We start from the raw sequence: 15326 nt of genomic DNA, 5'->3' as shown, positions 1-15326 counted from the left end.
TGTGTGGGCTTTTACTCTCAACTTGTCTTTCTGGAGCTTGTTCCTCAGCTAGTCAGTTGGACACTGGGTTGTTTCAGCATAGGATGGAGAGGCAGTGGAGACTAACAGCATGTAAAGAGCATGCGCAGAGTGAGTGCCTTATAGAACTTGTACATAGGGAACATGAAGAGGCTGGGAGGGCAGAGAAAAGCCCTGTGGTTGGTTGGAACTTTGAGAGGCACTTCATCTCAAGTGGATTTGGGGAGAGGTGTAAATCTCAGGCAAAGAAAATCAAACCCTCAGTCCGCCTCACTCAGCAAACCTGCCTCAGCTACCCTGGCTCAAGCCAGCCTTCTCAAAGCTCTTTTCTGTACCCACACGGGCAGTGGTCATTTAGCTTCTACCGTCGCTGGCTGCTGGCAGACAAGTCTGCCCACATCTCTGTGCGTCAGCCGAGCCTGGGCCTCTGCGCTCTCACTGGTGGCTCCACCTGTCTTCTCGGGATCAAGCTGTCCTGACACACCCTCAGCCCCCATCCCGGTGCAAAACTGAAGACATTGAACAGACGGAGAACTCTAGCTTAGAAATTAGTTGCCTGGAGGGGCAAGTAAAGTTCTGCTAGTTCCTTAAATTCTTTGGATCTTGGACTCAGATGGGACGGCAGGCATCGCAGAGCGCCCGGGCAGCCAGGGTTTCGGGCCGGGATTTGCTGCCTCGCTTTAAGCAGTAAAAATCCCCGCGCGCAGCTTAACTTCCTCCAACTGCCGAGAACCGAGAACGGCGAGTCGAGCTGCCTAGACCACGGCGGAGCTGACAGCTGCAGCGACCGTCGCTGGCCTGCAGGGGCGGGACCGGAAGTGAGGTCAGCGGAGCGCGGCGGTCGCGGCCCCGCCTCATTGGTCGGGAGCAGCGCGGTGGGTGGGGCGGCCGTTTGTGGGTCTCCGGGCGCAGCCGGCCGGGTGCTCTGGAGTTGCGCGCTTTGCCGGAGTTGGGTGCTTCCGGGAGCTGAGCTGCACGCCGAGGGGCTGCTCCCACCTCCTTGCACCGCCGGCCCGGGTAGGTGGTGGCGGGGGAGCCGGGCTGTAGCGTAGGCTTGTTAAGAGGGGAATGCGGAGCCCCTCTCGCACTGTGTGCGGGTTTCGGGACTCAGACGCCCGGAGTGGCTCGCTAGCCCCTCGGAAGCCCGAAGGCACGAAACCAACACCCGGCGGGACGCGTTCAGAGTCTCTTGCCAAGCCTTGGAGAGCTGGGGGACGCTCGGGACAGAAGTGAGAGTTAAAGGCCGAATAGGAGAGTTACAGTAAAGCAAACCAGACCTGCCCCCACGAGCCGCTTCTTTCCTTTCTCACGTTTGCCCTGCTTGAGTTATCTTAGGTTGTCCGGTAAATTTCTGTCTCCCTAAGTTTTGCTGTGGCCTGGCTCAGGATCCCTTGGGTTCTGGAGCGTGAGATGGAAGGTGGAGGGTCCCGGATAATCTTGGCTTCAGTCCTCTAGGCTTCAGCTGTCCCATCTTCATGGGGCAGGGATTCTCTCAATGGTCTCTCACTGAGCCTCTCAAATTCTGGGGTGGGGTGTGGCCAGCTTTGATATGAGGAGCCCTGTGCTTATTTAAAGAAGGGACAGTGTTCTGACTTTTGGCTCAGTCTAGGAACAGCTGTGAGATTCTGACAAGACACTTCTTTTGTCCCTCAGTTTCCACAGTAGTGAAACTGGGTATCATCTGAGTATGAGGCCTCCTTTGACTGATATTTTCCACCCCATTCTATCCGTTTTGAAGTTTTACACAAGGTCTAAAGCCTAGATTAGTCTCAAACTTAAGGAAATTCTTCAGCCTTCCAAGTGTTGAGATTAAAGTCACAAGCCAGTACACCTGGCCCACACATATTAATGATTAAGTTGATCAAATCCCTCTTGTCCTTTAAAAAAAAAAAGTGTGTTTATGTGTGTACACCCTGTGCGTGTGGAGGCCAGAGGACAAGACCAGATATCATCCTTAATTGTTCTCTACCCTATTTGTTGAGACAGGGCCTTTCACTAAACCTGGAGCTCTGTGATTCAGCCAGGCTAGGTGGCCACTGTGTCCCGGCTGATGTCAGAAGTTGGAGAGGGAGGGAAGCCACGCAAGTCTTAACTTTCTCACTGCCCGAGATTCCTTGGCTGATACCCCCACTAGGAGGCTAGAACAGGGATTTGATAGGAATGCCATTGGCCAGCCCCTTACATATCCAGATGTGCCTCTCTGCATCAGGAAAGGGACCTCCTAACCCTGGGACACTTGCCCAGTAACAAAGGCAGATGTGGTCAAGACTCCAGCCTAGAGCTCTAGCCCCAGTGCCCTAAGCATTGTCAAAGTCTCCTCCTCTCTTTCTCCTGCAATCCCAGAGACCTATATCGTGTGCTTGCTAGTCACCAGCCCTGGCTAGAGCTTCAGGGCTTCCCCAAATCTGGATTCTTGGTATCGAGGCTGGACCACGTCTGGGGAAGTTGCTTTTTCAGTGAACTCACTCGCCACCTTTGTGTTATGCCTCTAGCTCCAGAGTGTCAGATATGGACCTTCTTCAGTTCCTGGCAGCCTTCTTTGCCATCCTGCTCCCTGGCACAGAAGTCACAGGCACCTTAAAGACCACTGTCGACCCAAGCCTCAAGATTTGTATCTCTTTGGGGGCTTGGGCGGGGTGAATGAGCTGTCTTTGAAGGGCTGGTAAATGAGATCTCTCCTTGGGGGAATTCCAGGGACCAGCAGACAGAGCTGGTAAGAACAGGAGGAAGAAAGAGACAAGCTGTGGCTAGACTGTGAGCAAGTCAGTTTTCTTCAGTTCGTCCCCCCCCCCCCGCCCCCAGATGTTAACTGAAGTTTAGGCTCATCTCTCAGATGTGCAGAGGTAGGTACCTGGCTGGGAAGACCCTCAGGCAGCACCTCCAAAACTTTGGATCACTAGCTTATCTGATGCTGGTCCTCTGAGCCGGGCCTTGGCAACACAAAGATGACACGAGAGCATCCCTGGTTTCGAGGCAACATGCAGCCAGGAGGAGAAAGGATGGATAGTAGTTACCGTTCTGTTGCTCCTGATAAAAGAAAGCGTTTGATTGGGAGCTGGCTTACAGTTGCAGAGGGTGAGTCCTTGATCGTCATGGTGGGAAGCATGGCAGCAGCCAGGAAGCCAGCCGCCCTGCTGGATGAGCTGAGAGCTTACATCCAGATCTGTAGGCGGAAGGCAGAGAGACTGGGTCTAGTGTCCATCCCCAGTAATACAGCTCTAAGAAGGCCACGCTTACTTCCTCCAATGAGGCTCTACTCCTTATCTTTCCCAAAGGGCCCAAGAAACTGGGCACTAAACATTTAATATAAGCCTATGGGGGCCATTCTCATTTAAATCACCACAACATCCAAACAAGTGGACTTTGTTCTCTGAGGCTCTGATGGATACAGGAGGTCCTGGGAGAAGCACTATACTATGGAGCTTCTGAGCGGCTGTCTTGAGAATAGAAACTCCAGGAGAATGGTGGGGGCGTGTTATAGTTTAAGCAGATCGCTGGAGGTTCTAGAGCAATGAATGATGGGAAGAGATGACAGAAAGACAGGAAAGAGAGGGCAGGTGTCAGGTCTTGGAGGTGTCTGGGCTTGTCCTCTTTTCTGTATGTGGCGTTTCTGAGCTCTGGACAAATGGTACATTGTAGAACCTGTATCCTTCCCAGACAAGTTCTTCCATTGTAGAACCTGTCCATCCCTTCCCAGGGGCATTTCAGCCACGGCCATCCAAGCCTTTTTAGCAGCACAGGTTAGGAATGGGCCCTCTGAGGCAGGTCCTTTGTATTGTCCAAGTAGGGTTTTTGTGCTAGCCCCTTAACTTAATATTGCTCAGACAAGAAGATGTTTGAGGTGAAGCGGCGAGAGCAGTTGGTGGCACTGAAGAACCTGGCACAGCTGAACGACATCCACCAGCAGTACAAGATCCTCGATGTCATGCTTAAGGGACTCTTTAAGGTGTGTGGGAACAGGGAAGCTCGCAGCAGGACAGGGCTCTGAGCATTGCTGGATGAGTAGGCGTTCTCCGAGGGGACAGTGTTTAATGAGTAAAAGAGCTGGAGGGGGATTCAGGTAAATGGGGCTGGAGCTAGGTTGTGAGGGTCTCCACAAAGCCACTTAGCCGAGATGGGGTTCCTTCAGGTGCTGGAGGACTCCCGGACAGCGCTCACTGCTGCTGCTGTGCTCCCAGATGGGCCCTTCCCCCAGGACGAGAAGCTGAAGGATGGTATGGCCTCCCCAACACTACGCTCTGCTCCCTACCACCCTGCTGTTCTCCAGCTGCTCCTCCTCTGTTCTTGTCACTCCTGTACCTGTGGAATATCCCCAGGAGAAGAGCCCTGAGTAGTTGGCCTAGGGTGTATAAGGGCCTGGCTGTGGCTCTCTAAACATTTCTGGGCTTTAGAACCAGTTTCTCTGTCCTTTAGCCGTAAAGCACATATTTCTTTATGTTGTCCTCTACTTAGACAGGGAAGCCAGAGAAGAGTCTCTGCCCGCCACCACTTGAGGGGGCATGGCAGAGCTAGTGGATCACTTTTTGGGAAGGCAAATGGGGATTGTTCGTGTTTGAAGGAGGAATGACCGAGGCCTGTCAAAAAGCTGAGAGAGAGTGTGATTACCAACACTCTTTGCTACCATGGTAAAGGCCCCAAACTCCTTAAATCTCTTTTCAGAGAAGTGGGAAAACAGGACGACGGGAAATGTCCCTCTGTCCCCTCTTGCAAGAACTCCTCTCTAATGCTAGCCCTTCCTCATGCCTACTACTATCACATTTTCGTTTTTTCTCTACTATGTAAGCTTGGCTGTTTCAGAACTTGCTCTGTAGACCAGGCTGGCCTCAAGCGCATTGAGATCTGCCGCCTCGGCCTCCGGAGCGGTGGGAGTGGGATTAAGGGCCTGGCCTAACCAGTCACAGTTTAGCAGTGACAGTTCTCAGAGACGCAGACAGGAGGGAGCAGGGGGAGCAGCTCCTGTGGGTGAATAATGGCGCCTTACAGGTGGCACCCCTCAGGCCTGTTGAAAGAGAACACGTTATTTGCCTTGGCTCTCCTCTCTGAACCAAACTGACTCTTAAAATTCCTTGAGCCTCAGGATTTTTCTGAAGTCCAGAGGTCCACAGCCCACGTGCCAGCCTGGCAGATCTTTGGGTTTGGCTTGCCTTCCTGTGATGCCCGCCAGTGCTGGGCAGGGCTGTCTGGGTGTGTGCTCTAGGAGTGAAGATTCCATCTAGGGGGACTTGTCACTAGAGTGAATGCGCTAACCCCAGTGTAAACTGACCTGTTGACCTCATTAGGGGAAGGACCTTAGTGGGAGAACTGACCAACTCAATGTCAGATAGCTGTAGGTAAGATACTGCATTGATATGAACTTCCTGGTTTAGCTATAGTGGCGTAAGATGATGGCATCAGAGGGAGCAGGGTGAAAGAATTTTATGTTGTAGTAAATAAATCTAGATGATTTCAAAATAAGCCAGAAGTGGTGGCACACACCTATAATACTAGCTTTTAGAAAAAAGATCATGAATTCAGGGCCAACCTGAGCTACATAATGAGGCTTAAATTAGTCTTTGGTCACATAAAGACACTATCAAAAGAGAGAGAGAAAAAATACTTAACAGAAAATTAAAGCTAGTTATGGCTGCACACACCTGTAATCCCAACACACACACACACATACATACCAGGGTGCCCTTGAACTCAGAGATCCTCTTGCCTCTGCCTCCTGGGCGCTAGGATTAAAAGCATGTGCTACCACTGCTCAACTGAAAAGTATATTTTTAAAAGAAACAGTAAACAGAAACAGTGCAAGTCTGACCTTTTTGCTGGCTGTCCTGACAGAAATGACCCTGTACAGATAGTTAACACTGGCATAGCTTTGGACACTGGGTGCCACGCTTGTACAAAATAGTGCCCACCTCTGACTCTCAAAGTAAATGAGTCTTTACCAGAATGAGGGAATACCCTTGTTTATGTATCCCAGGCTGGCACCAAGCCTCTAGCTAAGGATGGCCTTGAACTCCTGAGACCTGTACAGGTCTTCTGCCCAATGTACAGCTTGCCTGATTTCCACAAATGAGTCTTGTAAGCCATAAGTTGTAAGTTAACACACACCTCAGGTTTGCAGGTTGGGTTTGACACATTAGCTACTAAGCCTCAGTTTCCTAGCTGTGTTCTGGTTTGCTTCCTGTTCCTGTGGTTAAACACCTTGAACAAAAACAACCTGGGAAGGAAAGGGTTTCTTTTTTTTTTTTTTTTTTTTTTTTTGCTTAGAGATTAAAGTGCATAATTGAGGGCAGCCACGATAGGAACTGGCACATAGACCGTGGAGGGACGCTGCCTACTGGCTTGTTCTGCACGATTTCCTCAGCCCTCTTCCTCAGGGTGGCCCACTCCACAGGAGGCTCGGGGCCTCCCAACGTTAATCTATCAAGAATATGTCCACAGGCCCGTCTGATGCACGCAATTCCCTGACTGAGGTTCCCTTTTCCCAATGACTCTAGCTTATGTCAAGTTGAAAAAAAAATCCAACAACAAACAAAGCAACCCCCCAAGCATCATAATCTGTAGAACAGGAACGGCGGCTATCCCTCCCCAGAAAGAAGTCTGCTAGCAGGTCATAAGACCTAGTGCACAGTGCACATGCGGTGAGCAATGGCTGCCATTCCCGCCTCTGATTAGTGGATTTAGACGCTTCCATTCCTGGGGGAGGTCTGGGGCCAGCCAGCTGACTCACTCAGACCTTCTCGCCAGCTTTCTCCCACGTGGTGGAGAACACAGCCTTCTTCGGCGATGTGGTGCTGCGCTTCCCAAAGATTGTACACCACTACTTCGATCATAACTCCAACTGGAACCACCTCATCCGCTGGGGCATCAGCTTCTGCAATCAGACAGGTGTCTTTGACCAGGGACCCCACTCACCCATCCTCAACCTGGTAAGGACTGGTAAGAGGGTGAGGAACCTCACATCAGTCTGTGGTTGGCCCTGTCAGTTATCCACAGTTCTGTTTTCTGTGAGTGTTAGGCACTTGGAGTCATAGAGGCCTAATTTCAAGGGGCTCTGCTGACTTGGAGGGTCTCGGGATTGTTTCTGGCCTACACTGCCCAGGCTGTGAGGCTTAAGTCCCTTCATGGTGGGAGTGGCACTCTGGTAATCAGGGGCAAAAGGGGTTGACAGGCTTTTTCATCCACAGATGGCCCAGGAGCTGGGGATCACTGAGAAGGACTCTGACTTCCAGAACCCATTTAAAATAGACCGGACAGAGGTGAGCTGCTGGGGCCTGTGACTGTTTGTGTCTGGGCATGGGAGGCTGAGTCTGCAGGCCTAAGGCCTGGGGTAGGCAGTGAGAGCTTTAGACTCAGAACCAGACAGTCCAGAAACCATTAAGTCACTGACGGTTTCAGGGAGTCACTGTTCCTCTCTGAATGTACCCCACGGCTCGGGGGTGGAGTGGAGATTAGGGGAAATTCGTGAGTCTATGAACGTCTTCATCTCATTGCACAATGTGTACCCCAAGGTGTGAGTGTCAGCGTGACCAGGTAGGGCCAGCTCATGTTCTTCCCTGCTTTGAGCCTCTGATACAGGTAGGCTGGTGTTCTGTTCTCACTCCTACACATGCCTTTAATCTGGAGTTCTAAAACTGGCTCCAGGGCCAACAGCTGCGGTTTTAGAAGACAGATGGAGACACATACAACGAGGAAGGGATCAGAGGGAGCAGCACAGGGTCAAGAAGGACGGGAAGGAAAGGCCCCTCCTATGTCTGGGAAGCTAGGACTCTTCAGATCACAGCTGACGCCTGTGTGGAGAGGGGTGTTGAGCCTGTGACAGGTCTGAGGTGGTGCCTGCTACTGTATAGATGCCGGCAGGTCATAGACAGTTGTCAATGCTGCAGGAGTAGCTGGACTTGGGCTTACCGTCTTGGATCCCCTTGTTCTGTACATGGAAGGGTCAGGCAGGTGCTGCGCGTGCAGCGGGTTTGCATTCCATCCTTCTTCATGGTGGATTAAGCAGGTTCATGCTTTGTCCAGGGGAAGATGCCTCATCCCTTAAGATCAGTCTTTCTGCAAAAATGGCCTGGGTAAAGAATTGTTAGAAGGGACTTGCCTGTAACCCACGCCTAGGAGGCCAGAGCAAGAAGCCACTGTGGGGATGTAGGGAATTTTGTTTCAAGGCAGTTTTAGCCTGGACTTTGCAGTATTAGTGTACTGAGCGGGAACATAGGAAGGTGTCCCACACCATCAGAGATTGCTTGACCCACAGCCTCCTGCCTGATTAATCTGACTGAGGCAATGTCCAACTGCATTCAGTTTGTTTCATGTCATTTTTTGAGGCTGCAGTCATCTGCATTGTTTTTTGATTGTTGGTTTGAGTTTTGAGACAGTCTGACTCTGTAACCCAGGTTGACCTTCAGCTTCCCACATTCCTGCTTTTGCCTTCCTTCTGTATGCTGGGATCTCAGGCACCAGCCACCTCACCCGGCTGTTCTGACCAGGATGAGGTCAGCCAGCAGTACTGACTGCCGTCATCATGTTCTTCGGAGTCCCTGGCTCAACCACATGTGACTTAAGTCTTAGGGGGACTAGAATGCCTCACTTAGAGCCATCAGAGTATCACCTAAAATTGATGCATTATCCATTCCATCCACCAGAAATTTAGATTTTTACCTGCCAATCTCACTGACCGTATTTGTTAATAATTATAGGAAGCAATAGATGGCCCAAAGCAATAGTCATCCACCAGATAGACATTCCTGTGGCCCCTTCTCTTCCACTCTTTCACTTTACACTCTTAAGTCATCCGTACATCGTTTGCCCAAGTCCTGAGTATATTTAAGTGCAGAATTTTCTCCTCAGTTGTCTAGTGTGGTATAATCCAAGGCTGCTCAGAATTTAGGAATAAAAGGGTGAGTAGAACAAGGCTGTACCATCCTGTGTGTGTACGTAGTACTCTGAGAAGCTCGCTGCCCTTGATGGTGTGGGTCACAGGAGAATGGCTCAGTATTGACTGTGTCTGTGTGAGTTTCCCCGTCATGTGGATGAGAATCACACACCAGCGACAGTGGAACCTGCCACTGTGTTTTTTTCTGAGTCTTCTAGAGTCTTAAGGCATCTCCAGGTGCTTAAGTTACTGCTGAATTATTCATGTGTCCCATCCCGACACCCATAGTTTCTCTTTTCTGTAGTTACCTCCCTCTCTCAGAAGGTTCAGATGGGAGTGGGATAAGGGAATTTTTACACGATCATAGAGACCTGTTAGGCAGTTGTGGTAGCACACAGGTAATTCCAGCCATTTGGGAGGTTGACTGGGAAGATCAGCTGAGCCCTGGAATTTGACACCAGCCTTGACAAAATCCAGGGACAGCAGCTTTCAGCGTTCTCTCCCAGTGGTCACAGGAGACATGTTTAATTCCCCCAGCAACCAGCTGCAACATGTGTGAGCTTCCTTTGCCCCCTCACTGGAGGCCCAGAGCCTGGGTTTTTACTGGAACCTGGTTACATGAGTCCTCCGAATCTTATAGTACCCAAACTACGGCTGCTGGGAGGAAACGTATCATAAACCGCATCGATTTCACAGACACTTGAGAACAGTGAACCACTCTTACTGATTAAGACTGGTTTCCAGCTGCCAGTCAAGAGCCAACTTTAGACACATGGCTTTTAAAAGACAGCAACCAGGCCCGCAGCTCTTTCCCTGAGTTTCTCTATTGTTTCCTCGCTTGTTTTGAGACAGTCTCTTGTAGCCCAGGATAGCCTCAATCCTTGAACCTCTTGCATTTACCCTCAGGTTCTGGAATTGCAAGCCTACGCCACCCCACCACCGTGCATGGCCACACCTGCAATGTTAACTGCTTTCTATGTAGCACCTTTGTTTCTAACCCAGCTGAACCACAGGGGACCATGCCTGACTGCTAGCAGAACCTCTGAGGTTCCTTTTGAGCCAGTGCCTGTTTCATGCCGCTAGGGTAGAGGAAATGGTGTTCCCCATCAAGGTGGTGGCTTCTCTTTCCAAATGGTACACCCTTCAAGGCTGCTTGCTGGAATCAACTCTGAGCGGCATTCCTGGGCAAGACCCTGAGTCTAGGTGGACCTAGTCAGTGCACACAGAGGCTCCCTGGGCCTTGCAGTCCTTCTTCCTCACCACACGGGGCATCTAGGGAGACGTTTAATTTCTGCAAGTAGGCTCCTCTCACCTGCCATCATATATGCTTCTGTCAGGCAGGAGAGTGAGTCACAAGTGTAATGTTGCCATACTATGCTCTTGGACATGACCATCGGAGCAACATAATTTCCTTCTTGTTATCTGGGGATGGTCCTGATGGTTTACCCACTTAACCCCCTACACTGGGCCTTGACCCAAGGCTTTACACATAATATACAAAGGGTCCCCAGCCTGCCCTCTTTTTTTATATTCAACGTGGACCTCTCCACCTACAGCAGCCTCAGTGAGAAGAGTCTCTTCTTTAAGAGATAAGACTGGGTAGTCCCAGCATTTGAGGAGGCAGACGCAGGTGGAGAGAGAGAGAGAGACAGAGACAGAGAGAGAGAGAGAGAGAAAGAGAAGATTGGTAGCTATCTGGGAGGTGGTTGCGAGGCCTGGTTGGATTAGTCCTAGTTGGTTGAGCATTCCGCTGTGTGACTTGAACACACCATTTTTGTCTCTGGACCACTCTTGGGATCTCTCTTTAACCAGAAGCATGGACGATGTGGCAAGTAGGGTATGCCACAAGGTGGCACTCTTAGCTTGTTTTTGACTCCTACCTTGGTCACAGTTTTGTCCTAAGAATATAAAAAAAGGAACATATTTGAGAACCTGAATTTTGAATACTTTCTGTTTACTATTCTAACAAGCCCATCCATTCATTTCGTCAAAAATGTGCACGGAATGCTGTTGAGCAGCATTTGGGCTCTGTGCTTGGGACATAGCGGACCACAACCCCCTATACCAACATTCCATCTTCATGAAACATGCTGTCTTGGGTGACGGCACAGAGTGGAGGGCCTCAAAGGAGAAGCACAAGAATCAGTCAGTACAAAATCAAAAAGAGGGCACCAGTGAGGAGGCGGCCATAGAAGAGGTCCCCAGGGCAGTGGGAGTAGCGTTGGAGTGGATGAGACCCAGTGGACAGGGCTGGAAAGAGCATTCTGGACCTAGGCCACAGCATGTACAAAGGCCTGCCACAACGTAGCCATGGGAACTGTTGGTTACAGAGACAAATAGACACTGAGATACAGGTTTGATAGTTGGCCATAGAGACCAACAGAAACTATGGGTTAGGTTAGACTTCGGGAAAGCATAGGGGGAGAAGAGTCAGGGCCTGGGATTGAAGTTGAAGTTGCCCTCAAATTGTTACCTCCTGCACATCTCTCCCTGCTGGCATTCCCATCTCACTTCTTGCCGCTTTGTTCCTGTATGCCCCAGAGTGGCAGCACCTGTGGCCTAGGACTCCTAGCTTCCTTCCTGAAGGGTGTGTCAGACAGGTAACCCAGGAACCACCCTGCTCTCTCTTCCTGGAAGAGAGTATTTGTTTCCCAGATCACACCTTGGTTGGCTTCTGTCCCCTGTGCTGGGACTCTCCTATCTTCCCTGTTTGCTTATCAAGCTCCTGATTATGTCATGATTCAGGCAGCAGGTTTCCTGAGCCCTTTCATCTGGTTCCTTGTGTGGGGCTCCCTGAAGATAGGGCCTTCTCCAGGAACCTTCTTATCTTACAGTCTGAGATTTAGCTCAGAGGAAACTCTTTGCTACCCATCGACTAAATCAGATTTCTCTGCTTATCTCAGTTCATTCCTAGCAATGACCCTTTCCAGAAGGCTTTGAGGGAAGAAGAAAAACGCCGGAAGAAGGAGGAGAAGCGGAAAGAGCTCCGAAAAGGCCCAAGAATCTCAAGATCACAGTCTGAATTGTAGCCCCGGAGCAGTGTGGGGCCTAAGAGGCCAGCAAGAGGCCGGTCAGAAGAGGCAGTAGCTGTGTAGCTGTGGTGTAGCAGCATCAAGCACCTTGGTGAGCACCAGCCACTTCCAGATGGGGACCCTACGTTTGCTGGGTCCTCAGAGGCCACAACTGAGACCTGGCCAAAAAGACGGAGCTTCCAGGATCTTAGGGCACACCAAGGGGGCCTTGAGAGGACACTGTTCCACAGACAGGACCATGCAGGCAAGCTGCTTGGGGGAGGCTGGTTGAAGGAACTCCTGGCCTGGATCCCCTTGGTGAGGGCTGCCGGCCAGCTGCTGCCCTTCCTGAGGAAGCAGCAGGACCAGGCTCTGGGTTACAGGTGAAGGTGCCATGCTTGCAGCTCGCCTCACTGTGTTCCTGGGCTGCCTGTTCACCGGTCTAGCTCTCTGCAGAGCAACACTAAAAGCCAGCAACTCTGCCCTCACCAAGGCTGCTGAGGAGGCTGTAGGGGCAGCAGGAGCTATGCCAGAACCAGCCTGGAGTACATTTCTCTCTCATCAAGAGGGAGCCCCCAGCCTCTGCAGTGCAGAGAAGCAAGAGCTTGGTCTAGCCCTCTTACTGCTGCCCTTCATAAGGGACCAGTTTGGGGAGAGAACCCAGAGGTGTCCTGGGAGGGTATTTATTTCAAGGAGATGTTACAAGGACATGACCTCTATTCTCAGATAACTGGGGACAGTCATTGAGCTGGTTCAGGGGACAATCAACTTGTTCTCTCTGCTGCTAAAAGATCCTGCCTCTGTGTGGGGAGAGGCTGTGGGGGACAGGTTGCAGGAGGCTGTGCTTTGTAATGGGGCTACTATAGCTGGATTGATCAGACAGTGGGCTTCCCAGTTCAGGGTTCAAGCAGAGTCCTGAGGCCACAGGGCAGGAAGCTGTGGAAAGTTAGGCCCTCAGAGGGCAGCCTGGTTTCTGACTCTCAAGGCAGGTAGCTGCTTTGGCTCCATTGAAATTACAGCGCCACCTCTTTGATCTTGCCAAGCCACAAAGTATTGCCTACAGGTGTGGAGATACATCATCCCTCCCACCCCCCCTCCAGCTATACCCCTACCTTCAAGAACACTTACTGCTGACAGTGTTCAAGTGAGACCTGAGTCTTAGCCTGACTGACCTGGCCTGTATCTGCCTCTCTGCCTTCCCCATGCTGTGCCTTCCTTGGTAAAATAAATGTGACGATGTCTGAACCCTCTGCCAAGCACTAAACTACTTGTTTGTCTTTTCCCCTGGCCAGGCTAGCAGAGGGAAGCCAGGTGTGGGTGAGGGGCCGGTTTAATGGAAGGTTCTCACTAGCCTGCCTCCCAACAGTCATCCAGGAAAAGTAAGGGGATGAGAAGTAGTTGGGAGGAGGGTTGGAGAAGTTTTCCAGTCAGAAATGTTTTGTCTCTCCCGTTGGGCCGAAGAGCTGCACAGCTGGCCCAAGAGCTGGGCTGCATTTCCAGCCCTGTCCACGACGAAGCTGATTCCTGTGAGGTTTATATGAGATGATGATAACACTAGAGTTTGTGACTTACTGGCCTATGAAAAGGACGGGATCTACCCCATCACGTATTGAATATGTCTTAGTACTTGTGGGACTAGGGCCCGGAGCTCCTCGATGTTCCCTTCATCTTTGAGAGAGGCTGTAGTTGCTGGCTTTGCAAGGAAAATGCTTCCTCCCTTAATTGAAGGAAACATTTCTAGAGAAATTCTTTAGAGGCCATCTTAGCTGTGGACCTGTCTTTTTGTTGTTTTTTGTTCCCCTCAAGGTGGGGTTTCACTGTGTAGTCCCTGATATCCTGGAACTCACCCTATAGACCAGGCTGGCCTTGAACTCTGCTCTGCCTGCCTCTGCCTCCTGAGTGCTGGGATTAAAGGAGTGTGCATGCTGTACCTGTCGTTTTTACAGGAACAGGCTAAAGAAGTAAAGTTCTAGCTTGGACTATGGAGAGACTTCTGTGTGCTCTGTCATCAGCAGTATTTTGTCTACCTCCATTTGCGGAGACAGCACCACATCTGGCCAGCAGCAGGAATTTTGATGTTTTAACTGTGAGCCTAACCTTTAACAACTGAGCCCAGGATTTTTATAATTTGAGCCAGAGAACTATGAAGGTGATGAGAGTCTGGAGAAAACACTCAGCAGTTAAGAGCCCTTGTTCTTGCAGTGGACCTGAGTTCTCTTCTATTCAAAGGACCAACATGATAGCTACAACCATCCTTAACTCCAGTTCCAGGGGATCTGATGCTCTTTTCTGACCTTGGTCAAATTTAAGGTATACATACATGCATGCAGGCAAAACATTATGTTATTTTTGGTTCATGCCTAGCCTTAACAGCTAAGCCCAAGTGTGCCCAAGTGTGTGTGTGTGTGTGTGTATTTTTTATTTTATTTTATTTTATTTTTTTAAGTGTTGAGGGAAGCAGCTCCATGTGATGGGAAGACCATTTTGGAACTAGCCTAGGCTATTGTCATCAGGATCTCCTTGAGGTCTCCATCCCAGAATGCTCAGGCATCTGAGAGAATAGAATAAGTACCTATGAAAAAGGCCCTGTCACCAGAGGATTTAACTGACTTGGGTGGCAACTTGCCTTCTCTGATAATTTTTTTTTTTTTTTTTAATCTGACTGACTTGCTTAGTGCTCTTGTATTCAGGGCCTAAGAGACAGGCCCAGGCCTCCCTTCATGTCTATTCCATCTGGCAACTTTTTCTTGGGCTTTCCCCTCTGTAATCTCAGCGTCTATCTTGGATTTCATTCTCGCTTCCTCAAAAGAGCCCAAGGATTTCCATCTGCAACCTTCAAAGAAATAAACAGCTCTCTTGCTGGCCTCCTCTCTCCTTGCGTTTGCTGCAGTGTTGGTTGTTGTGAGCACTTGTTCTGGGAATTTCACCTTGGAGTCTTACGCAGGCACAGAACAGTCTAGCACTTAGGAGGCTGGGAGATCTGCATGAGTTTGAAGTTAGCCTGGTCTACATAACAAGCTCCAGAAGAGCCAAGGCGACACAGGGAGACACAGTCTCAAAAAAGTGGCCAGTGGGTGAGTGGGTGACTTTAGAAAACAAACAGAACACCTGAGGGAGGGCACCTGCTCCCCCAGTTTACCCAGCCTCTGGGATTCAGTTATGTGACTGTATCTCTGTGTTTAGGTAGTGGCCCAGATAACAGGGTGTAAACGTTAACTCGTGGCCTCACCAGTGGCCATTGCTAGAGGTGGAACAGTAGTCATACCGTGGCAGCAGAAAGTGTGGTCTTGGACGGTCCAGTCTTCTTAGTTTCCAAGACCAGGCTGGCACTGGAGGATCTGAGAGCCCCTTAATTGTCCCGTAAGGCAATGGCACTGCAGGCCTTTTGGACCACTTAGCTGTGGTGTGAGAAGGCCTATCCTGAGTGGTGTAGGATA

The 15326-nt window shown here is 50.4% G+C and overlaps 1 protein-coding gene across 1 annotated transcript; it reads left to right on the top strand.

The window, feature by feature from the left end:
• Positions 1-894: 894 nt before the first annotated feature.
• Ccdc134 (coiled-coil domain containing 134) lies at positions 895-13153 on the top strand. The gene is made up of 7 exons (XM_021646505.2): positions 895-1035; positions 2511-2629; positions 3843-3964; positions 4148-4232; positions 6754-6935; positions 7194-7265; positions 11782-13153. The coding sequence occupies exons 2-7, from the start codon at positions 2527-2529 to the stop codon at positions 11905-11907; spliced, it is 690 nt and encodes a 229-aa protein (XP_021502180.2). The 5' UTR covers positions 895-1035; positions 2511-2526; the 3' UTR covers positions 11908-13153.
• The last annotated feature ends 2173 nt before the right edge of the window (positions 13154-15326 follow it).

The sequence above is a fragment of the Meriones unguiculatus genome, chromosome 8, assembly GCF_030254825.1.
Source record: "Meriones unguiculatus strain TT.TT164.6M chromosome 8, Bangor_MerUng_6.1, whole genome shotgun sequence".
In the NCBI taxonomy this organism is placed as follows: Eukaryota; Metazoa; Chordata; class Mammalia; order Rodentia; family Muridae; genus Meriones; species Meriones unguiculatus.
This window is presented reverse-complemented; position numbering and strand designations above follow the sequence as displayed.